Source organism: Buteo buteo, chromosome 18 (assembly GCF_964188355.1).
Source record: "Buteo buteo chromosome 18, bButBut1.hap1.1, whole genome shotgun sequence".
Classification (NCBI taxonomy): domain Eukaryota; kingdom Metazoa; phylum Chordata; class Aves; order Accipitriformes; family Accipitridae; genus Buteo; species Buteo buteo.
Genome location: NC_134188.1, coordinates 1765792 through 1790347, shown reverse-complemented (window position 1 = coordinate 1790347; position 24556 = coordinate 1765792). Strand labels below are relative to the sequence as shown.

Here is a 24556-nt window from a genome sequence, read left to right as displayed (position 1 = left end):
CTCTTCCCCCTTTCCCCAACAGCTGTCTTCATGGTCTCCGACTTGCCAGACTCTTTCGGACGCAGAGCGGGACCTGTCTTTTTCCAGAGAGACTCTAGTTTAAAACCAGCCAAGCTAATTTATCATCATCTGCCATGAGATCTAATCTTGACTTACTCTCTAGGGTTAATATCACATTCTTACAGGGTAAAGAGCAAAGGTTCTTTCTCTGAGCCTAAAGGTGAGGTTACAGTCTTCTGCAAGAGTCTCCTCTCCAAGATCTGTTAATAGGGGATATAAAACTTGTAGAATTTCATTATCAGACCTTGACGTCTCTATTGTTCTTTCTTTTGGACATCTCTAGCTCTGGCACTTTTTTGCCTTCTCTGCACTGCTACTATCTAACACGGGCAATCTTACAACCATTTCACATACAGGTACCTTCTGTCTTTTTCACCCCATATTCTCCTATTTTTAACAATATCACCAAAAAGCACCTGCAGTTCAGCTCAGAGCATTTCTGTCTTTGTTCTGTCTATTTTTTACACTCTTAATGTTGGGTAGAGCCAGTTCAAACCTGGTTCATGAACCTGCCTGACCAGATTTAGAAACCGACACCTGAGCTAGTCAACCTGGACACTTTCAGCAACACCGACATTTGAGGTGACTTGTGACTTCTCTGATCTGGAGTGGATGTCTAAAATCAGTCTTTAAGGGTGACTGCTCTCACCTCTTAACAGTAAAGGGCATTGGAGAAGTTAGATTTTGATGTCTGCAGTGCAGGCTCCTAAACTTGGATGAAGCTCATATAATGGCATCAAGCAGGCAAGCAGAAGATAGATGCCCATTTAATTAAAGATAAGCACGGAAGAGGTTACTCCTCACTGTCAGATGGCAGAATAGATGGATCCAAAGTCAGGTCTGTGCTTACTGCCACCACTACAGCAGACACAGAAAACTTCCTGACATCTTTACAGAATGCTCCTACATGTGAAATGTTTCATTGTTCTAACGTAAAGGGACAGTTGCAAGAACATACCGCAAGGAAAGATGTTATTTCAGTGCAGCAAGAAAGAATTAACACAAAGAACGGGTAAAGTCATGCAGAGTACTGCAGAAAAAAAACATATAAAACCCACAAAGAATCAAATTCATAGACTGTCCCTTGGACTCACTCTCTTTTTCCTATGAGAGGGCATTAGTCTAGTTTTTCCATCTGGCATTGAGACATTACCTTATTACATGTCCTATATTCTACAAATAAAGACATGATCGAGGAAAAGCATGACATTAATGATTATTTTTACAGTAATAAGCATATTATCCTCCTCACCTTTCTATACACTCCTTCACAATAGCAAAATTTCCATCTCCTATAGTCCTTCCGACTTTATATCGCTCTGCTATCGATGCTGGAACCTGGAAACCTTCCTCCAACACTTCTGAAAGAATCATTAGTACATTTTTATTGTTAGTGAAGGAAACACAGATGTTGCACATAACATGCATTTTAAGTCTATGGTTTAGGAGCCTGGAAACCATTCCGAGTCAGTATCTCACTTACTGTACAGTCAAACCACGCTGCTGACATTGTATATACTCAACAGGTTTCACACAGATACAATAATGAAAAATAAGACTTCTGGGGGCTCAAACATACCACCATTCGAGTGTTACATGGTTTACCATTCCCATTGCAATATGCCCCCAGGACAAAACCAAAATTGTATTTTTTTAATTATGAAAAGGCCTCTGTGATCTGCACAAGCGCAGACCAGCCTCCAAAAAGGGTTGGAACTCCTTGACACAGCATGATTAAATATATGTACCAAAGAAGTCCAACACTCAAGCACTTATTTTATTACATCCTGTAAACTGAGACATCCATAAAACTCCTCATGTGCTAAGTGCTAGTTCTCCCCCTCCCCCAATATTAAATATTTAGTTTTTAAACAAATGTTCTCAATAATACTACTTCGCATGCAACCTGGGCACCAGATGTTTAGGTAAAATTGCATTACACAGTGTCTAAGCATAAGAAAAGTTTGTAGTTTCATGTGTTTTAGTGCTCATTCATGTACCATTATTTTTAAATGTATTTGAAATAGCGTGTTACAAATACCTAACATGCCTCTAAAAGCAGACTGTAAACTGCAGCTGATACAAACTAGTATATAAAAAAATGGCTCTCAGAAATGTGACTTGAATTTATACTCTTTAAGACAGCGGGTTTAACTGTATTTTTATCTGTCCTTTGTTCCAGTGTAGCATTAAAAGTGAATGTTACAGCACAAGGAGGCTGGGGTTTGCCTGCAGTCACAGGCAGCATGAAGTTAGTGTCAGACGGGACCATACACACACACTCACGTGTACCCGTGTGTGGACTGGCAGTATTTGAGCGGACACTATCCCTCAGCCTTAGCATGGGGTGAGACTAATCAGTTTTCAGTAAAGACCCAGGACTGCAGCAGGTTCTCTAGTACCGTGACAGATGAGACAAAAAATTACTGAAATAATCCAGCCAGCTCTGCATCACCTGCAGAACTAGCACCTGGAGCATCCTGCAACAAAACCACCTCCGAACAGGGACGTCCAGATCGAATCCGATCCAGAGTGAACGCAACTGGTGTGCTAAGACTGACGAGCCTCCTCTGGGAGAGTCATCCAGCCCGCGACGCTCCCACCTTCCCGGCAGGAAGAATGACTCATTTCCTACACAGCTGCTGTTATCGCCACATCGACTGCTTTGAAATGTCAGCCTTCAAACGTTACCTTCTGCAGGTCCATCATTTTCATCCATAGAGCTGCAGACTTTGGTGGATGCTAATGAGGTAGAGGAGCCACTGTGTTGGGAGCTCTGGAAATGGAGAGACACAAACGAAAACAGATGATTTTTAAGGAGCACGAGTACCTGCAGCACGTGCGTGCTGGACACATGTCCCGGGGAGGCTTCAGCGTTCCCTATGTAAAGCATCAATTTACTTTGGTGGAGGGATATGTGGATGCTTGGGAACGCGTCCAATTTTTCCACTGAATTCACACTTTCAGTACCCCCGCGTACACGGAGCTATCCCTGACCCATCACACGCAGCAATGTGCAGCAACGCTTTTATGTATGGTCTACTAGTTTCTCGCTATTCCACACACGTTTTGGCAGGGAAAACCGAGGAGCTGCATGCCCTCTGCAGGCAGGAGACTGCTTTTTCAGCCACTCCGTTAACCCAGCAGGCACTAGAAGCACCAACGTCTGTTTTGACCGACGCTGGCTTTGTTACAGGCAGAATTCCTCAATTTTGCAAACCTCTTTCTGGTGAAATCCTCCCCAGTTGTGGTCTAGAAGGGAGAAATCACTGTGGTAATATATGGAGAAAATAAAATGTTAGGGTGAAAAATGTTTGCTTTCTTGGAAAAGCATTTGATTGAGAACAGCTCACTTGAGGCATGAGTCCAGACCTCAGTTTCAAGTACCTGTACAGCAAGTGTCTACACTTGCCCGTACAGTTAATGGGGAGAGGATGGTATCTCTATAGTCTCTAGAAGGAGGCTTGTAGCCACCAGCTTGGATGCCAAAAGAGTAGCAGGCAGATCTCAGAAGTGGAGCCTTCCAAAGCACCCATCGGTGTCACGTATGGACTCCAGGCACGTACTTCAGGAAGACTGCTTCATCACGCATCTAGATGGATGAACCTACACAGATGTATGAGATGGCCTGGATTTCACCCAAAACATCTATCCTGTGCTGCATAACGATTGTACAAACATATCTTCAGGATTCTCCCGTCTTCAAAGGAAATCGGGAGAAACTAACAGTGCAACAGTGGCCCTTTAAACTCACAGCAAAACTGAGCATTTCCTCAGGTCCTCGTGTTGCAACGTCAGTGAGAAGCGTTCAGACGATTTCCAGAACGAAAACTTTCTGGGGTTCACATAGTTCGCATGCTGAAAGGTTATGAAGCGCTGCAGTATTTCCTCACCTCCTCAATCTATATATCACATAAATTGCAGGCTGTACTGCATGCAACTAACACTATCAGTTCCTTATCTGCGTTCGCAAGGTATCTAGATGCCCACAATAAGGGTGGCAATCCACTTTACAAATTTAATACAGCTTCTTGAATGATCTCTCTCCTCTGCCACTGCAGAGCACAGCCAGCAACTGAATAACTAACAGTGCAGCAGTTGGGATTTTTGCAGAGTGCAGAGCCAGGGAGAAGGCAGTCAGCAGACGTAAAAGCTGGCCAGGATGCTGAGTTCATTTGAACAGACTAACTTTTAATTTCTCCCACAATAGATTAAGGTCAGATGATTTAGTCAAAGGCTGAACTTGGCCTATTTTTCACTAAATAATCCTGCGAGCTTGCACATCCCATCTACCAAGAGACTCTTAGCCTTTTTTTTCTTTTAATCAACCCCAGCTCATTCTTTTCATCCATCCAAGCATTTCTTCTGAGCTTTGACTAAAATAAAAAATTGCATTAATCAGTTTTTGGAATAGTTTTGCTGCCTCTTGACAACAGAAGTGAGCACTGACTGATCTTATGCAGTTTGCTAAGATATTGCTGCCCTTGTTTCAAGATTAGGACGTGTTTATGTATGTGCTATTCCTGTGCTAAACGCTGCAGGACGTCTCAGTAAAACTTACCTCTGGTTCGTTTTTGAACAAGGGAGCAGATGAGGATCAAGGTAACGGGAAAATGCTAGGAGTTCTCATGCCTGGAGAAGTCACTCTCAAAGCCTATTTTTATACACATGTAATGAGAGAATTGTTTCCTTTACACTCCTGCTTGTAAAATAAGCAGAAAAACATGTTTTCTCTACTCATTCTCCTGCGTTTGTTTGTTTTCCTAGACCAGGCATCCAATTTCTTACTTCCCGCTCCACAGTATTTTCTTAAAGGAATTACAATTTAAATATGTTTAATATTTGTTACAGATGCAACCAGGAATGAATCTTTATGACATTTCAGGGGTACAACACAAAAAGGTTAGTGCTAGCTTTTCAATAGATTATCAAGCAGCTACTTTATTCAGCTTTTTGTATTTTAAATAGTGAGATTACACTTTTCAGCAGATGTTAGGTCAAGACTGCCGACTACACACCGCTGCAGCTTTCTTCAGCAGTCTGACAGTCCCTTTACGGAGTTTCGCACCCATCGTTCTCATTTGTGAGAATGGGAGAAGTGAAAATCGAGACCTAACTCAGTGGCCACATATTCTCAGAATAGGTGCCTAGAGGGACTCAAATTTCTGTTTGGGAACGGAATTTCTTAAGGACCCTCAAGGCGAGGTTTAACTGAGAACTGTGACCGCTCAGTCCTTCCAAAGTTAGATTTCTTTGAGGGCCCATTTCAGCAAAGCGCTACAGCAAGTGCTTCACTTTAAATACAAATAATCTTAATGGCCTACACATGACTGAAATTAAATTCACTCCTAAATATCTGTCTTAGGTATAGCTCCCTAAATATGTATTTAGCCAAGGTTTAGTTAAACAAACAGAAAAAAAAGTGGCCCATAGAATATTTAAAGGAAATAAAACATCAATATGAGATCGATTTTTAAGTGCCCCTATTTCTTTTCTTACTGACACTGCGTAAGGATGGGAAGGCTAAGATGATATTCACAACTGAAGAAGAACTAAAGTGATGCCTTAGTAGCACATACTGTACCAGAGGTCTGCAAACAAAGCATACAGCCCCTTCAGTGAGATCTGCGGGCGAAGCACCGGCGTGTGAGCCGAAGCAGAGCTCACTGGCGGCAAGGAAGCAGTAGCTAAGAAGACATTTGCTAAAAATACATACTGAGATTTTTAAAACTTTAAAATTTTTAAATGAGTTGAAAAATATGAAGAAAACACACACTTTTCATTACCTTTGCTGAACCCCTCCTATTCAAACAACAGATTAAAAAGAAATCAGGAACTGTACATTTGCACATATTGACCAAGTCTGCTGACGGACCCCCTTTCACAATTAAAGAAACGTTACTAGGTAAACACGACACAAATATTTTCATCTTTATTCAGTCCTCTGGAACAACATGCAGGCATTTATTTATTTCTCTTTACTTCAGCTAGAAGGCCATTCCGTTTATTTAGACTTTAATTAGCTCGTTGTTCTCACAAGCTGAAAGCCCTCCGGGTCCAGCAATCCTTGTGGGTCTCGGCGTTCCTTCCAGTTGGCTTGCCAATCGCGAGGCATTCTGTCGTGCACGCTGTTGCTCTCACAGCTGTGGACTCCATCAGGGATATTGCAGATGGGGAGGAGGGGGAAAAACAAACTCTAAGCAAGGGTATAATCTCTTCAACACACAGACCTTAATGCAATTAGCTGTTTTAATTTTAAGAGATGCTGAGGTGCTTGAAATGTCATCACTTTTACACAGATTTAAAGGGGTCCAGTTGCACAGGTTGCCAGCACATGGCCATTTTTATGGCACACCTCCATAAAAGCGATGGCATAAAAAAATCAGGGCTTTGGTGTAAGGACTTCAGATCCTATTCAGGTTTATATAACAGATGGCCAGCACACCACACATCTCATTGATGTGAACGGAAACATTAGTGCTATAGAGTTTCATCCATGTCTCACTGGGAGATTTATTTAGCAACTGTTTTGTAAATAGTTTCTATCTCAGTGGAAATTGTGCTACGTCCGTGAAAAAAAGGCAGTAAAATAAATATTACTGTAATTTCTCTCTCCCCATACTCACCTTTGCCCTAAATTAATCTTAAAAAGCCCCCTCTGACTAAAGAGCAGGAATTATTCTTGGGGACCACCAGTTATGAAAAGAAACAAGTATGACTAGGAAGTTTGCTAATGCAATTCAGATTCCTGAATCTTAAACCCCAAATACTGCATTATATTTTCCAAACCTCTCAAAACCTTTATTAGCGCATATGGAGGCTGCAAAGTCTCTCAACAATAGATGCCTTTGTATTTTCCTAGCATGAAGGAAGCATCTGGATGAAATGTGAGTAACAGAAATGCACACAGGTGTAACGCTAAGTTTGGATCTCATGCAGAGTTCTGCTCTTTTAGAAACAGGCTTAATGAAGCAAAGATTAAAATTAGTAAACAAAGTGTGAATTCAGGAAGGAGGCTCAGGATAAGGGAATTATTAATGTCTTTAAATGATGCCTCCAAAGATTTCCGCTATTCTGAAGAATTCTACAGAATTTTAAAAACATACAAAAAGCGATGTGTGTCAGTAATATGTGTAAGATGAAGTTCAATTCGGCAAGGATAAATAGGATTAAACCCAAAACTAAACAGTTAAGCAACCACGCTCACCTGTTTTGGAGCCCATACTAGCGTTCAGTCTGGTTATAAATAACCTTTTCAAGGCAGCCGCCATGAATTCCTGACATAGTCAGTTCCTTAGCCTAAAGATCATCACAGTTAATGGTAAAATAAAGACAACAGTCCAGTGCAGGTATTAGCTCTGAAGGACTTTGAATTCCTGTAAGATGTAACAGTGTTAAGCAAGAAATAAGCGAGTCAATACAACCAAATGGTACATCTCCAGAGAACAAAAGGTAAAGCAGAGGACAGCTGGTTTAAAACAGTAAAATAATATATTTTGATGCAATTTTTAAGAAGGCAAACTCATTTTTTTATTTTTCAATTTAGAGAGAAGCAAAGGGTTACACTGAAACGCCCTCTCCCAACTCTATCCAGCCAAAAATGTTCTTTATTTTCTTTTGTTTAATCGCTTACATTTTTTTGGCCCAGCCAGCTGAGATGGGGGAAGAAGTTTTCATGTAAACAGTACAGAGCTGGCAAAAAACTACTTCGTGGAGAAACATCAAATCTATAATCTTCATGCCGAAAGAACGGAAGCCAATGGAATTCAATGTATAGAAAGAGAAATGATGCAACTGTTTTCTTTTCAAATTCAGACACTGCACTAAACTGACACGTAAGATCCAAATTTATTTATAAACTGCTTCATCTGGAAAGGAACAATAAAAAATGTATGCGAAACTGCTTCTTATCCACAGTTCTACATCCTGCCCTGTCTTGTTAGACACTTGACTGAAAAGAGGTCCTACCTACATAGGGAAATGGTATTTTTTTGTTCATTTATGCAATTCAGGACTTACACAGCTTGGCGAAGAGCTAAGTTCAAACCACACAAGCAATAATCTGGTGTAGTCATTCAGGAACTTGTGTTGGTTTTCTTCTTTGAGGACAGAGGGACAAGTGGGAGAGTTTGCAAGGAAATGGAGCTGACAGACTGAAGTCACATTTTTAAGCTTAAGGACTTTGTTTTATTAGGATCCTCTTATTAAGCTGCAGCATCGACTGCTTATACACTCATTTGATTTGTGTAACAAGGCAATTCTGAAAGACCAGCATAGTTTCCTATATGGTATTTAACAGTAAACTTAAATCTAACCTCCGCTAGCTCCTAACAGCTGCTTCCAAAGCTGAGCCATAATTCAGACTGTAGGCTCACTCAACCTTTGGCATCCTCCAGAAAAGATTGATGATCTAAAAAAAAAAGAAGTATCACATTCATGGTATCGGAAGTTGACCTGTCATTACTGTATCCATACTGTGGTTAACATAAAAACTTACACGTGCGGTGAAGCAATGTGAAGGTTTCCTTTTTCCTTTTCTAAAGTTATACACAAGTAAAATTTTCCACTCAACTACAGAATAAAAATTGAAAGGCCATCAAAGGAGGTTCTTATTTCTTCCACCTAATTAAGGGCACAGCACAATCACCACTTTTATGTTGAATCTATCTGAGTTGTATTTTAAAAGCTCTCCTGGTATTCTTAACTGTTACTTGGTAGAGACAAACCTCAATTATTTTTTTTCTACTCTTCCTCATTTCTATAATACTGTTTCCTTTCTATGTCTGCACACCTTTTTTAGGCAGACCTATTTACTAGCAACCAAGAGAGTTTCAAAACTAGAACTTTTAGCAGGCCCACAGATCCCTCTAGGAGAGTGTCTGAACATCAGCTGAAGTATCAGACTGGCAGATGACATGTCAGAAACTAACATCTCTCTTCCCCTGCCCAACAAAAAATAAAATTAGCCTATAGATATGTATCTTTAAAGAGTGGAAAGATGTATCAAGAAAACAAGGTACTTATTTCAAAACACCGTGGGTATGTTTCAGTACTCTTAGTGTTCCACAGGCATATTTTCCTAATACTTGTCTTACACGAGGAGCGCTGCTGTCGCTGAGCTGTCAGCAGGGAGCCGGTACCTTGCTTTGGATAGTCGGCTAATTTCCCACTTCAGACTTCATGTCTATCCCGTTGCGTGCACACAAACTTACCCATAAGCAATTCAAGGCAGGTATATTTACTGTCTCCAAAAGACCCGTTAGAAACCAAGTTCTTCCTTGAAGGATCTTTTGCCTCCACACACTAGAGCCCAAAGTTTACTATTTAAAAAGGCACTGAACACATCCACTATTTAAAGGAACCCATTAGGATGCATGAATCCCGTATGCTTATACTAAATGAACTGTTAGATGGACAATGCTGATCCAAAATGAACAAGTGATACCAACTGCAAGTATTTTTTTAAAGCCTGTTAATCATGTTTCCAAAATAAACTCACTGAACAGTGTGTATTTTTTAAATATATTTATTACATCGCTTACAATAATCTACAGTAATGTTAAATCTAGCAAAACAACAAATTGCAACCAGGATGACATGGTCAAATATGAAACACAAGTACAACACAGTATGATGAAACAATGGCACAAAAATGAAGGTGATTTTCTTCAGCTGATTATATGAAATAAAACATTCATCGGCATTTATTTTTGCAAGTTTTACATTTTTTGTTGATAAATCAACAGCTTTCTTTTTGGTTTCCTGCATCACATTAATACAAAAATGGTATATTTTAAAAAGCAAATATCCAAGAACTTTTCTTTAAAAAAAATAATTGTATGCATAACTTTGTAAAATCTTAAACTTATGTTGTAAATGTGCCAATATTTACAATATCATAGTGCAACTAACAAAATGAAGAGGCCTTAGCACAAACATCGTTAGCCCCTCTTTCACTAGAGTCCAAATTCCAAAACACTGTATTGCAGGGCAAACCACAAACTAATTACCTCATATAACATCAGACAACAAGTACACGCTGAATACAGAACAGCTTTTTTCATACTTCACTGCTGAGGGTTAACTGAAGCAAATTTGAATATAACCAACATGCGCAAACACGGACACAAAAATGCATACAAAGATGTACGTGTGCACTGCGTGTGTGTTCAACCCTTCGCTAGCGTGTGCGTACACGACACGTGTACCTACGTACCCATGGCCTTCCGCGGGGGTTAGGGCGCTCGGCCAGCCTGGGATCAGGCGCGAGGTGGGAGAGGCAAACCGAGCCAGCCGAAAGATGTTACGACAGCGAACTCGGCTCTGCTCTGCTCGGCCAGCCCTGCTTTCTGGGCGGGGGAGTCTCCTGGGGGGGCCGCGCGCCCATTTCCAAAAAGCGGGACAAGCGCTCGCGGGCTTTGCTCTGCGTGAAAAGCTACGGCTGGCTGCGCGACGCAAGGTTATTTCTCTACTGACCGCTCACAGCTACGAGCTCTCGTCCCGTCACTAACAGATAAACTGGAAGTGAAGATTAAATAAAGAACAATCTTGTATTTGGTTGTGTACCATTAACTGGGTGCAAGAAAAAGCACAGACAGCATTAATCTAAGTATTCATCAAGTGACGAGGTAATTTAGCACCACAAAGATCTTCCGTTTGCTCGTTTCGCTACTACTTTTGACAAAACGGTAAACTTGGGTTGATCAGATGTTCTTTTCTGTATTACTGTTAATTCATTTTAACATTTAGAGTTGGAGGACATTTTTTCTAACATACTGCACTATAATGTTCACATCGCAGTGTGAAGTATGAAACTGTAAAAGGAAACACTATTATTTATTTCAATTGTTACGCCACACAATCTCAACCCAGGTGTTCCTCAAGGCTGGTTAACATTATGTACCCTTTCTTATACTATACATTTATAGCCACAACATTAATGCCCCAGAATTTTCATTTTACAGCCATATATGCCCTGTGAAAATGCTTTAAAGGGAAAAATAACTAAATATAACGTGCTGTCGCTGAATTATTCTATGAATTGAAAAGCAATTTTCACATTGGATAATGAATGTTAAAGATTTTACTGATTTCAGCAAAAGAACTTCTTATATTGCATGACTTAATACACTGCAGAACAGTGCAGGTCAAGAGGAGACACAAGTCGGAACATGTCAAAATAAACCCATTTCAAATTCATGATTAATGTTTTGTCTGTGTCTATGTACTTGTGCATAAGGCCCTATCCTCCCCACCTTGAAGTCAATCGTGGTTTTGCCACTAACTTCAAACTGAGCAGAACTTAGCCCCTGTTTGTACATGAGATCTCTTAAAATTGTATAGACTTCCTTGGGGGAGCTGCTCAGCAAGTACAGGTGGGTGCAGCTCCGCTGACTTGACGAGAGCTATAGTGAATCCCACCAGACGAACATCCTCCCAGCAACGCATTTTCCCCACGTATTTGTTTAAAGCCACAAATGTGATGTAACTGTGCATGGGTTTCAAAGCCATTAATCTATGTGTGTGTGTGTGTGTATAAATATAAACATACACATTCTGTGCTTCACATGTGAACTGTTTGTTGCACAAAAGAAGAAGAAAAGAGATTAAAAAAACCCCAGAAAGTTGTAGAAAGCATTAGGGAAATAATCACAAATATCCATAAAGCTCAAAGGGAAGCAGAGCATTCACAAACTATACAAGACTCTTTAGCTACATCATAATCACCTTAGAGTAGGCACAAATAATGCAGCATACAGAGAACTAGAAGAGGTTCAAACACTATAAAGTTGCTTAAGCTATTTCATTATTTAATGCAGTCAGTGAAATCTAGGGACAAACTAAAACCTGTGCTGTTGCAAGCAGAACTACAGCATCAAGAAACACAATTTCAGTTTCACCCATAAACTGAAACCTTCTGGTCTTGCTTAAAAGAAGCATTTCATTTCTGCTCGTGTATAATGGGAATTACATTCCACACAAAAGGGATCTCAAAGTCCATAAACAGTGTACCTTTTCAATCTCTAAGGGACTTTCATTCCTTAAATGAAATATTAATGATACATATTGCCCCTGAATAGCCCCTTAATACAAGTCATATGTTGAAATGATTAAATGTTATGGACTAGCATATTCTTTGAAACAGTCTTGATGGAGAACTCACTATGATAACAATTACTGATATAAAGTCCATTTTTCTTTTCCACAGCTAAGCAAAGCCATGGGATTCAGGTTTGCTGGCAATCTGTGCTCCCTGCGCAGAACAAACATTCTTAACAAACTGCCTTAAGCAGCAGTAGCCTATATGGGAGAGGGGAGAAGAAATAAAATTCCTGGAATTTATTTTCTTTACAGGAAAAAACAATTTTCAAAACATCAGTATGTATTTTGTTCAGTCTGGTGGAGCTGTCTGAATTTTTGGAAACTGATCCCAATGCACCTTTACATAATACGCATTTCTTGGGATTAAGTAATACATTTTACAAAGACATTCCCTCATAACAGGCAAAAATGCAAGTAACTTCACAGCTGCAAACTTTTTCAGTAGAACAGGACAGCCGTAGGACTGGGGTATGTTTGGGGACTGCTCCTATCCCTGGGAACAGTTTTGGATCTGAAGTCTGAAGCAGGAATGACAAAACATGCATTTCAAAAGGGAATGACCTAACTGCTTCAGCAAACCTGCCAGATCACTGACTTTCTCTCCAGGTGATACTGGAACCAAGTATTGAAAACAGAGAAGGTAAGTTTTGTATTCTGCTGCCCTTTTACTTCTTTTTGCAAATATCCTCCATAAAGAAAATGATATCGATACAGTGAAGCTATAACGTCACATGCCAACATTTTCCAGCTGCTGAATTTTATTATGGACAGATCAGTGTAAAGGAATTATTTCACTACATTTAGAAGTCAGCATGAGGCAGCTAAACATCTTCTGCTATTAAGTCAATTTTCCTGATTTCAAAATATATTAAATCATCACTAGTGTAGCTCAAAAATATAATCTCTATAGATTTTTGTTGAGGATCAGAATCACACTAATTTCTAATTCTTAAATCATTATTTTCTGAGATACTGAAAGGAAAGATATAAGACAGTAAAAGCGTGTGATCGCTACACTATGGGCTTAAATACAACATAAATTTTAAAGCAATATGCAACATACGATGGGAAATATTGCTAGTACGTAAACTAAAGTAGACTAAGGTTCTCACAATAAAGCAGCAGAAAACAAATAGGATTAGTAGATATTTGTTAAGCAACTGGTTATAATGCATGACCTACTTTAACACTAAAGGAGTTTTGCATATTCATGCTGTACAAAATGACCACCTCTAGAAATTATGAAAACAGAGAAATTAGGTCAATAGGAGGATGATTTACAGTACCACCATTTCTGTAGGCTTTCATTTTAAAATGCATATAATGTCTTATTACAGCAAATAAAAAGTGATGTTCCTGTCCTTAACATAAGTGAAAATCATCACTCGTTTCTCAGGCAAAATGTGTTTTTCCAAAAGGTGCCATCATACGTGTCAGACGACGCTGCTAGCCAGCAGGCCCCCGTGTTTCCTCCTTTAGAAACCTGCCCACATTTACTTGCAGCACACGGGTGATCAGTATAACAGCTTGTGCCAGGTAAAACGTTCACATTGCCTGTGAACACGCTTCTGTTTACAGTCGTCGGATGGCAATGCAGCGAAGAGAACTTGAACACTGCTTTGAAAGCATTTACTTTTTGTCCTGTGACCACACAGGATTTCTCCATTTTCTTTTCATTTAGATAAAAAGACTAAACTTAGAGCGTTCTAAATGTGCGCGTCGGGATCAGACAGCGTGATGCAAGCAGTTTAATATGGCAGGGTTTTAATTTTCTGCTTTTTACCTGTTCGTTGGTAAAAGCAAAGTATTCATTAACTGCTCATACCACAATGAATAAAGATACCGATGGTAAAAACAGAACATATAATCAGTACCTTAGATGATAAAAAGAGCACTATTCATAATTGTGCCCAGTATGGATTTGTGCGTTATATTCACCTTATCCAATCTTCGCTCCTTAAAGCGTGCACAATGCTGTTTGGTATTTGATGGACATTTTCAATGGCTCATTCTTTACAAATTCTTGCATTAAAATGCAGTGGTAAAGCCAAAAATACCCCCACACACTAGAATTAATTTGGCCCCATGTTTTTAATATCAAATATGCAAAACTCTTTTGTGCGATTCACTATTACTGTAAATTAGCAGCTATTCTCTTTAAAAATGTTAAACCTTCACCAAATCACAAACCATAAACATTGTTCCATTTTCTCTTTTACACTGAGTCTCCTACTGAATCCATATCATCCGAAGAGAGTGGGCGATACAGGTCCTGTAAGATGAAGTGCAGTATACATTTGTTTATTGTGTTTGATTTGTTGCACTGCAACTGTCTTATATTCTTTTTGTTACCGTGGACCAGAAGATATTGTTTAACATAAAATATACATATTCTATGTACTCAGGTTTTTGGCTTAATGTCATACAATTACTTTTTAATCAACAAATAGATGGTTAGTAAATAAAGCTGGAGTTTCAATGTACAACATATTCTAAGAGGCAATTTTTTTGTTTTTAATCTTTCCTATTAAACACTATTAAAACAATATATGTCTGCTCTGGAGACCCTCCTAGTTTTTTGGAAACTTGGCAATATGAATTTAACCTTAAAGGGAAAACGTTGCCCTTTTTGCTGTTTCACAGACAGCAGCAGGAAAGCGAGCGCTTACCTTACATAAGGTAATCACGACTTGCCACCCGCTGGTGATACAGCACAGATCCAGCAGCGCCTGAGCCCCAGAGCGCTGCCACTGAATATTGCCGTTACCCACACTGTCCTGACAACGGTGTGTCTTTCCCACAGTTTTTCTGTGTCCGTGGGTGCGCGTAAAAAGCCGGCACGTAACATCCCCCGTCACCGGCTCTTTCCGACGGTAGCCGAGCAACCGGCTCATGGGAGCAGAGGGAGAGTCGGAGCGTACGGATCCGCTTCGTCTGTCCAACGCCCGCTCCGAGCATCCTCCGACGGCTCGGACAGCCCTCCAACGCCAGCGGGGTCGGGGGGCGACACGCCGCCCTGCCCGACCTACGCAGCGCAACGGCCCTCGCCAAGACACGCGACAGCGCTCGACGAAAGGGAAGGTTCAGCCACGAGCAGCGGCGGAGGACAGAGGACTCTCTCCTTCGGGCGAATTTAGCACAGCCAACGGTTTCGAGGGGCACCGACTCGGCAGGGGCCCGGCACACCTCACAGCCAAGCTCTGAGACCTTTAGGGCGTTGGGGGGGATCCCTCAAGTATAAAACGTATTTACGAAATACAACAAAACAACTACAAGGCAAAATAGGAGAACACGCGAGAATAGGAAGGCTTGATGGAGCTAGCTGAGGGTTGACCTTGGTTTGGGGTTCTTTTTAATTGCAGGAAGGTAACTGAGACAAAAAAATAAACACATCCGAAAGCTATACTATAAAACAAGGACTACCTAAAATGATTGCTTTACAAATTGCAAATTTACACAGAACTCAGTAATCTATGCAGGTTTATGTTTTACTTGCACGCATGATATAAAGGGGATTTAAGACCCTTAAAGGGGTTTTGCATTCCCTAGAATGCTTATTCTGCGTGTATTCTGCCAATGGGCATGTGTACGTATGGTAGCAGACATGTTAGACGGGCAGAGTGAATATCAATCAGATCATTATCAGATCAATGCATTTCTATTTTGTTGTGAACAATCTAGACAAAAGAAGAATTTTAAACAGACAAGATCATCTCATTCCAAATACTAACTAGTCAGTTAATTATTAAAATTTCTTTCGAGCATATACAGTTTGGGAATTTCTAATATATAGAACAGAAAGAAAATCTTTTGATTTCCTAGGGAGTGGAACGCCACAAAGTTTTGATTAGTACCTTCCAGGTGACTGCTCACTCCTATGAATATAAAAAATATGCATTCCAAACTTACAAACAAGATACTTGTGAGAACTCACTTTTAACATTTAGGAAACACTTTTGTGTTTATTTTAATAACTCTGTGGTTGTTTTAAAGCAAAAACATGCACAAGATTTCAGGGTCACATTCTCTGTTTTTTCATATACTTTTAAACACTTGAAACTTTTTTAAAGTTTTCCTTTCTGCAAAAATTTTCCTTGCCTATAATTAGCTGAAGAGCTGTATTTCAAAAAAAATATGAGGACGATCTATTTATTATTTTGCATAGATTAATAAAAGGACAAAACTTGCTGAATGAGTAAGAATTCTTGGCCACATACAACTCAAAAAATCCTTATATGCATAGAATTCAACTTCTTTGATTAGTCAAGAGGTACCTTAAATCTCATTTTTTATTATGCTATAGGATGTAGACTCTAGGGAAGTAGAAAAAACATTTAAAATAATGGCCAGCAACAGAAAATCAGGTATAAAGTGTCCACCTTAATTGAAGTAATGACTATGATTACAAGACAGTGGAAAAATAAGGTCATAAACTATTATAAAGGCTACTTAAATAAAATGGGGGGGTTGCTATTATGTATATTTGTTGTTATGATTGCCATGTCACCTGTTCTGAGTCTGCGTCATTAATTGTACTCTGTTGTGGTAGGAACTATATGCATGTGCAACACAATAACTCTCTACTTCAGCTGCTATAAACCTGAATTTCAGATGTTTTAGTCCTCTGTGGAAATACACAATTAAGTACATAACAATTTAAAGACAAGAATCTTAATTTCCTATTTAAGAATAAAGAAAAAATTAAACTAAAGAAAAAATAAACTAATTAAAGAAAGCATAACTACAGTACACAGCCCGCAAGTTAAAATACTCAGAAGGTGACAATTGGTTGACAGTTAGCTCAGACAGCTGATAAATGGTCCCTAGTTCACTTTCAAGTCCTTGTATTACATCAATGAAATTAATCTTTCAAATCTTTACTTTCCTCAAATACAGATTGAATTTCACCCAAGATTATAAAAATATAACTTTCACTGATTTCTGAATTTCTGGAAACAACTCAGCCACATACATGTGCAAGTGAGAAAGGATAAAACTTTATCTTTTTATGTTCTGGCTTTTGAGGGTACAAAATTTTGTCTGTAGGGTTGCAAGAATACTGTTTTCATGAGTACGTAACATAGCAGCATTTTTGGCTTTATTCACATCAATGGAAAGCCTTCCATCAAAGGCCAGAATTTCTTTTTTTAAAAAGGTGAGTGATGAAATGTCAGTAAGAAAGATGATTGATCCCTATTTTAAGTTGCCTAATGCACTCCATAATTAGAAGGAATATTTTCTTTGGAAAATTCTACCATCTCTACTATTTTTACAGCTCTTTATTATTCACAGGGAGAAATCCCTCAGTTTGCAGAAGTACCTTGCTTTAGTGCCTCTGAATTCAAAAGCATGACCTCCTCTCACCTGTACTTCCCAGGAAAAGCATGGGCAGCCTGTCCAGACCCCTCAGCATTTTGACGTACCAAGCCTACAACTCCCTCACAGGGCTCGGATGGGGATGCTGAAGAGCTGACTGATTAGTTACACCAAGGGGAATCGGGCTACGCTAGAGTCAACGTTCCCTCTTGCCTTCCAGACCCAGTACATACCACTGGCATCCCATCTACCCGGTGGCACGAGAGAACAGACACTCCTCTAACTCCGACCGCATGGAGAGAGGGGCAGAGAAAAAACGAATTACACAGCTGAGCTGGCATTCCCAGGACCCAGCACCTTATTTCAGTTCTAGAGCAGTAGCTCCCTCAAACTCCACGTCAAGAGAGAAACCCAGACCAGGCAGAAACCCAGCCATCACCTTCAACCCCAGACCAGGGCTCCAGCAGCCAACACTCTTCTTCTGGGGCAGGAACACCTCACCTCTCAACACTGGGGACAAGGTGGGCACTGAAATCAGTCTCCTCTTCTCTCTTGTAGGTCTATCACACGATATCAACACTTCAACAACCTCCTAGGGAATAAACCTTCTCCTGCACCTGGCTTGTCAGCCCTGGAGCTGAAGCCACTGAAGACAAAGCAAAATGCTTTGTGTTCAGTTTTGGTTTATGACAATATGGTACATAAAATAACCTGTTCTCTAAATGAAATTTAAATGGCAAGATATGAAAGATGGTACTAAAAAACCCAGAACACCATTTATACTGCTAACAAGAGAATTAAGATTAGTAAGCACTGTTTAATGTCTGTTCATAGAACTAATTTAGTCATTGGAATACACATATGACCTTTAACAACACAATCGTATGTTTTTACTGTGAACTTCTAGCTCATTCACTTCACAAGTTAAACATGAAAGGAGCTGAAATAAGTTCTCAGAGCAAGTGTAAAGTTTCCATGCCTGAACTTCTGAGCAGCTGATTTAGTAACCTAAATAATATTATTGCAATGCATTTTTACATGATTGCAATCTATTTTTACATGAATTTATTCCACATTTCATCAGGTTAAAAAAAAAAAAAAAAATCTGTCTAAAATAAATCCAGACAAGCATGAAAGGTCTCCTACTGAGGTCAAGGGGACTGGGTATGAATATCCGAGAAGAGAATTCAACTCTTTAACACTGTCTTATCCCTCCTGTAGTTTACTTCAATATTTATTTTCTATATAGTTAGCAACGTGATTATGTTACCACTACACAGCCCTTTGCATCCATAATCCTGCCACTCGGTGATCCTGTTACAATTCCGCATGGGGAACCCGGATAAGAAGCAGCCCATCTGCTCTCCTCTTCCCGCTTGAAAGTCAGAAACCTTGTGCCCAAACCCCTTGTGTCTAACAGTGCTGAGCACATGGTTCTCACTCACCCGGCCACAAACACTAATGGAAAAACATTTCTTCACTGTGGGGAGAGAAGCGTCGGTGGTGGGGAAGGAAGTTTAGGAAAGTTACCAATGACAAGAGACAGCCTACAGCAAACGAATCCACTGCATACTGATGTCATCCCTCTAAACAGACACCCTTACCTCACCGATGTATAATTCATTTGGAAAACTCTTTGTTCCCTCTTCAGTGACTTATTAATGATTCATTAATAAGCTTTGAGAGTAAGAACAAACAGGTGTGGAAGACATTGCATTCAAGAAGATCTTAGCACCAGCCTACCCAACTGAAACTGGCATCGGCACTCTCTGAGTACCAGGTGATGAAAACCGCGACACTACCCGGAGGCTTCAAGCTGCCGCTCACGGGCTGTCTCTCTACTGCGAGATCACAGTCAGCTTCCCTATCTATAAACAAGTCACAGCAGAAACCCGTGGCTGTATCCCAGCCCGAGGTAAGACTTGGGCATGCACAATTCCTCAGCTCCCTGGTATCCAACGGAGATGAAGAAGGGTACGCAGGCTGGAAGGGAGTCGTGCCATGCTACACTACTCCTGACCTGGATATCTGCAGAATCAGGTCTGCACCAGCCCCTGAAGTCAAGCACTGCCAATTTTGTACATAATCCCCTTACTTTGAGAGACAAAAATTATGTCTTTATTTAAAAACTGAAAAGGCATGTGCTCAAACTGTGTTTACAAACAAGTCTGAGATAGGGAGTCCTGCCTTAGGGAAGCTTTCATAGCGAACTGCTCACAGTTCAGAAAATAGCAGAAGAGAAGATACATAGACATCTGTCCCATTGCTTTTCAATAGATACAATTAATTAAATCAGCGTGTGGAGCCTTTTGGGTTGACAAGTAATATTTTGTCAGAGGGTGACAGCAGTAACACAGGTACTACCTTAATTCTGGATGCTTAGGTACATTGTAGATTCCTCTATACGTGATAATTAGGGGAAACCTACAGCTACTAACAACTCTGGTCCAGCAAAGTGACTGACAAGTCTCCTGCTGCCTTGGTACTGATAGTATCTTCACTTCACAAGGCTATGGTATCATGGCTAATCCACAGCTAAATTCCACAGCGCATTCTTTCACCTTGCTTCAAAATCAAAGCTGATGGTACGTTTTGCAAGTGACGTAATGCCCACGGCATTATTAAGACCAAAAAAATGTCTTTGACAACATGAACTTTTCCTTCCAGTTGTGAAAAGTTTGGGAAAAGAAACTAAAATTAAAAAAAAGTTTTGTAAAAAAGGAGAAAGATAGCCCTGGTTTTCCCCTCAAGGATAAGCCAATTCCCAGCATACTTAGCATTTGACAGACAGAACAGTTGTATTCCACTTCAGAGCGTTGTACAAACACAACAAGACTGCAGCCAAGCTTTTCCACCCTAGGACTCTACACACAAGGAATCAGTGGGGAGAAGGCTACCGGATAATGGCTATGCCAGATTCTCCCCAGCCACGCTCAGAAATCAGTTTCCTCATTTCCTTACCCTCTGTTTCCGTAGGCTTCCTGGGCTGGTGGGAGATGGGCTTGGAGACTTCCCAGAGCGGGGAGTAGAAAGCTGGCTACCAGGGGTTCCATTCACTAGAAGGGCAATAAATTGAAAAAATAAATACAAGGCATTATTAAAAGCAAAGAAATAGTTAAATAAACATATTTCGTTTCATTCTTTGTTGAACAGATTAATTTGCTTTTGCTTAATGTTTTAAACATAAGGTAATTTAAAAATAAGGTCATTCACAAAAGAACTGTTTCCTCAGAGTTTTGGCTCATGAAGCCAATTTTTATACAGAGTGCAAGCAAATAATCAACAAACCAGAAAAGACTGCTTAGTTACTGCCTGAGAACATGATCATGTTTTCTTAAACTGTATTGTTCCGATGCTTGAAAGTGATGGGGAGCAAGGTGCTTTGTTAACCTTAGCAGACACTTGCTATATGTAAAGCTTTTCATTCCATTTAGTTACGGCTTGAAATGCTACCCACCAAAAATAAAAAGCAGTATTGCTCGCAAGAACAAATCAGCTGCTTGCTGTTCCTCACTCATTCACTTGAAAAGATTTTTGCAATACTATCTGACCCAAACATCACCTCAGACTTAACCCAGAAGAGCTTTCTAGAGGCAAATAAATTGGACCTAACACCTGAAGTCTGACTTACAGCAAGGCATCACTTTCTCAAATAAGTAAATTCCTTCATCTGTGTCGGTGCCTATCATGTTAGAAGCATCTTTTGCATGCATGTGACATTATCCACTAAATTAGCAAAACAATACCAGCAGAGGACAGAATTCTACTACAAAGTAATCACACGAGAGGCTATCAATAAAGTTCACGCTGAAGCACTGATAGAAACACTACAAAGCGTGTATCACATATACATGTAAATATTCTTAAACAAGCAACTGCTATATCAGAGTCCACATTTGTCAGCACCAGGAAAAAAAGAACCGACAATCAGATTCCCAGATTCTGAATCTGAGGAGAATATTTACATACTAGGATATCAACAAGGCATTTGACTTACCTTCTATGAGTTCTAACATGGACAAAATCTTACTGTTTAACCTGATAATAGCAAGCAGCAAAATTCCTGCTCTGCACTAAGCCAAGCTGTAGCCAAACTGAGAAGCAATGGGATTAGTTAAGGATAGCTGGGGCTGCTCACCGAGTGAGCTGAATGCGATGCAGGATTCATAAGCAGAAGCCTTTTCTGCGTAAGGCTGACGTCTTCAGAGCAGCAGTGGGAGGTGCAGGTGCTGTCTTAGGGCTACATCAAAGGTGTCAATTAAGCATAATGCTGCTGCTTCACAACGCTGAGCCACTGCAACCCCCACTCACTTTCCACGGAGCCCCGAAAGCCTAAGTAATTTTATATGCTGTGCACTGAATCATAATGAGGTGCCTTTGGGGGCAATATACCAAATGACTCATCCGAAAATCAGAATGACAATAACTCTTGTAAAACCTTGGCTGACTGGCAATCTAGCAAATGCTAATTCCTTTGGATAATACAGGAGGCATTTTTAATAGATTTCCTTACTTTTTACGTAATACTTTGTTCTCACTGGCTAACACTGGGCCCGCACAATATAAGGAAGAAACATGTATACCTACCACACCACAATAAAACACATTACACTGCATGATAAATAATGATCGCTTAATAGTGCTTAGGTGCTATGAGTGACCAAATCTCATCATCACTTTGTGCAAGGCATTGCTTAAGGTAAAGGTACATTATATTTGTATAACCATAGGAAAAACAAGATACACTAATTGGATTTAAATAGGCTGCTTTTCTAGAAAACCATTCCACTTATGTAGGCTTTGAATTCTCTTTGTACAGAGGACAATGTTTGTACAGGGGTTTGCACATATCAGCACTGATTCAAATGTTGTCCTAAGTGTGTGTGGGAAGGCACATGCATACGGACACATTCACTGAAGTTCATACAGTATTCAGCAAAACACCCCATAGGCCTGGCCAATAATGACTAAAATCAAATTTATTATCAATACTTCCGAAATCATTAAAAATGAGCTTTTTGGAATCTCAAACTTCTAAAGTTTTAAAGGGCTTCTTATAAACAAATATGGTAGTATTTAGAAACCAATATAAACTACTACTATTCACATGGAGCTAGTCCTCAAGACTGCTAAGTAACAAAACTAGTGCTCTGCCTTCTCTTTAAACCAAGCAGATATTCTTCCGTCTTATCATGAGAAAATTTAAGATAACAGATACACTTTAATAAACCTTGTAGCACTCGGCACCGGTTCCCGTTCCTTATAGATTGACTCCTTCCCCATAACTTTCAACAAGAGTTTTTCTTAGAATTACTATTGCAATTATTCTGTCCTGAAGACAAAGACTTGAGGCTACCAAGTGGAACCAGACAAACAGATGCAATAGTGTATTTGACTCATGATGTATTTCCCACATGTACCATGTTGATGAATATCTATTTGAGATGAAAAAACAAAGTATTATAAACCCTAAAAATTACTCACTTGCCACCACCAGAGTACCTAGAGCATTTAAGCTAAGCTCCAATGCTCTCCCCAGCAGCATTTTCTAAAAAGGAAGATTATGATAGTTGTGCTTGTGTTGGCTGTCTGTCATATCTGAAATCAAGAGTACAATTAATGCATCAAGCCCCTCAGGAAATTTAAGTGCAGTTTGCTCACCTCCTTACCCACATCCGAAATACAAAGGTACTAAGTACCTAAAACACATACCAGGATTTTTGTGAGCCTACGAAGTCTCCCTATGGAGAGCTGTTTAGGTAAGTCTAGAGATGACAATTAGCACTGGGGATGAGATTCATTTTACTAGTCTTTAGGTACCTGTTGTATTGGCCTCTCTATCTGAAATAATTTTCTAGACCTTATTTTAACCAAGTTGCTGTCACAGCACGAGTTATATCATCCCCAGGCAACCACCTCAGACAGATCTGATGAACAGTGTACTAAGAGCATGCACTGCAGTGTAGAATTCTAAAGCTGGGCAAGATGAAGCCAAACCCACGCACCTAGAGGTTTAGGATATGCTGGAGATGAAGCAAAATCATCAAAATTCTCCCCACCTACCAATTTTGGTGGATTTTATTCCAAGTGCAGAACTCCATTAAATAAACTCTGATGACTGAAGGCCATACAGAGTCTATGTTAGAGTCAACCTTAACAGGGACTTGGGTGACGTGGGTTCCATTCCCAGCTCTCTACATGCACCTGCACAACATCAGACAAGTCATGTCACCTCTACCACCTCTCTACTTAGGCTTTAAGTTCTGACAGAATGAACTCTCTGTGCACATCGTGTTGTCTGTCTTCTGGATGCTCTCCATACCTAGACATATACATTATTATTACTACTGATATTATTAATGTAATGCTTAAGACAGACATCGCAACAGGGAAGAAATGGTAATTCCTAATAATTCCCCAGTCCACTCCAGGGGCCCTCCTTTTTTATTTTCTTGTTTATGGCTTGCTGCCCATTCCATCTCTAACTCTACTTCCTTGTGAGTCATACTGAATTTGCAAATAGGGTTGATATTAGGTGCTGTGTAGCAGGAAGAGACTGGACTGATTCTGACCCCCTTCCTGAACTCCACTTACAATCACAACACCATTCTTACATATGCCACTCATAACCAGATAACATGGCAACAAAAATGTGACTACAATCTATAATATTTAATAATAACGCATTCTTGATAAGCACAGGAATATAGTCTAAACTGCCCTACAATCCATTTCTAGGTGGCATGCATTCTGGTTGGAAACTGCATTCCTGTCCAGTGTCTGCACTGCATTTCTCACTGACTGATACAGCATATGTTCCTACAGGGAATCTTGATGTAGATAAAGACATATGAAATTGGTAAATCACTGTTGCGATTAATCATGTTATTGAGTGAGGCAAGAGGTTTCTTGTCACTTTTTATTCATGAAATGGCAGGGGTCAGAGACTTCAGCTTAACACACATCGCCCTCCCATCGTCCCATGAAAAAGATTTATCCGTTCAAAATTTCACAGGTGAAAGACATATTAAAAAGCTAAAACAATTACAAAAGTATTGTGGCTTCTCTGAGCAGACTT

At 39.9% G+C, this 24556-nt stretch overlaps 1 protein-coding gene across 2 annotated transcripts in view; it reads right to left on the bottom strand.

Annotated features, from left to right (window-relative positions):
- The window catches only part of DCLK1 (doublecortin like kinase 1), a 242367-nt gene that overhangs the window by 41782 nt on the left and 176029 nt on the right, over positions 1 to 24556 (bottom strand). Inside the window, exons 6-8 of one of the 2 annotated variants that reach the window (XM_075050574.1) lie at positions 20440 to 20534; positions 2752 to 2836; positions 1313 to 1421 (exon numbers count right to left, since the gene is read on the bottom strand). In XM_075050574.1, the coding sequence (XP_074906675.1) occupies positions 1313 to 1421; positions 2752 to 2836; positions 20440 to 20534 (289 nt within the window). Of the gene's footprint in view, positions 1 to 1312; positions 1422 to 2751; positions 2837 to 12697; positions 14435 to 20439; positions 20535 to 24556 lie in introns of those variants that run through there. The other variant, XM_075050573.1, reaches the window with a different exon arrangement.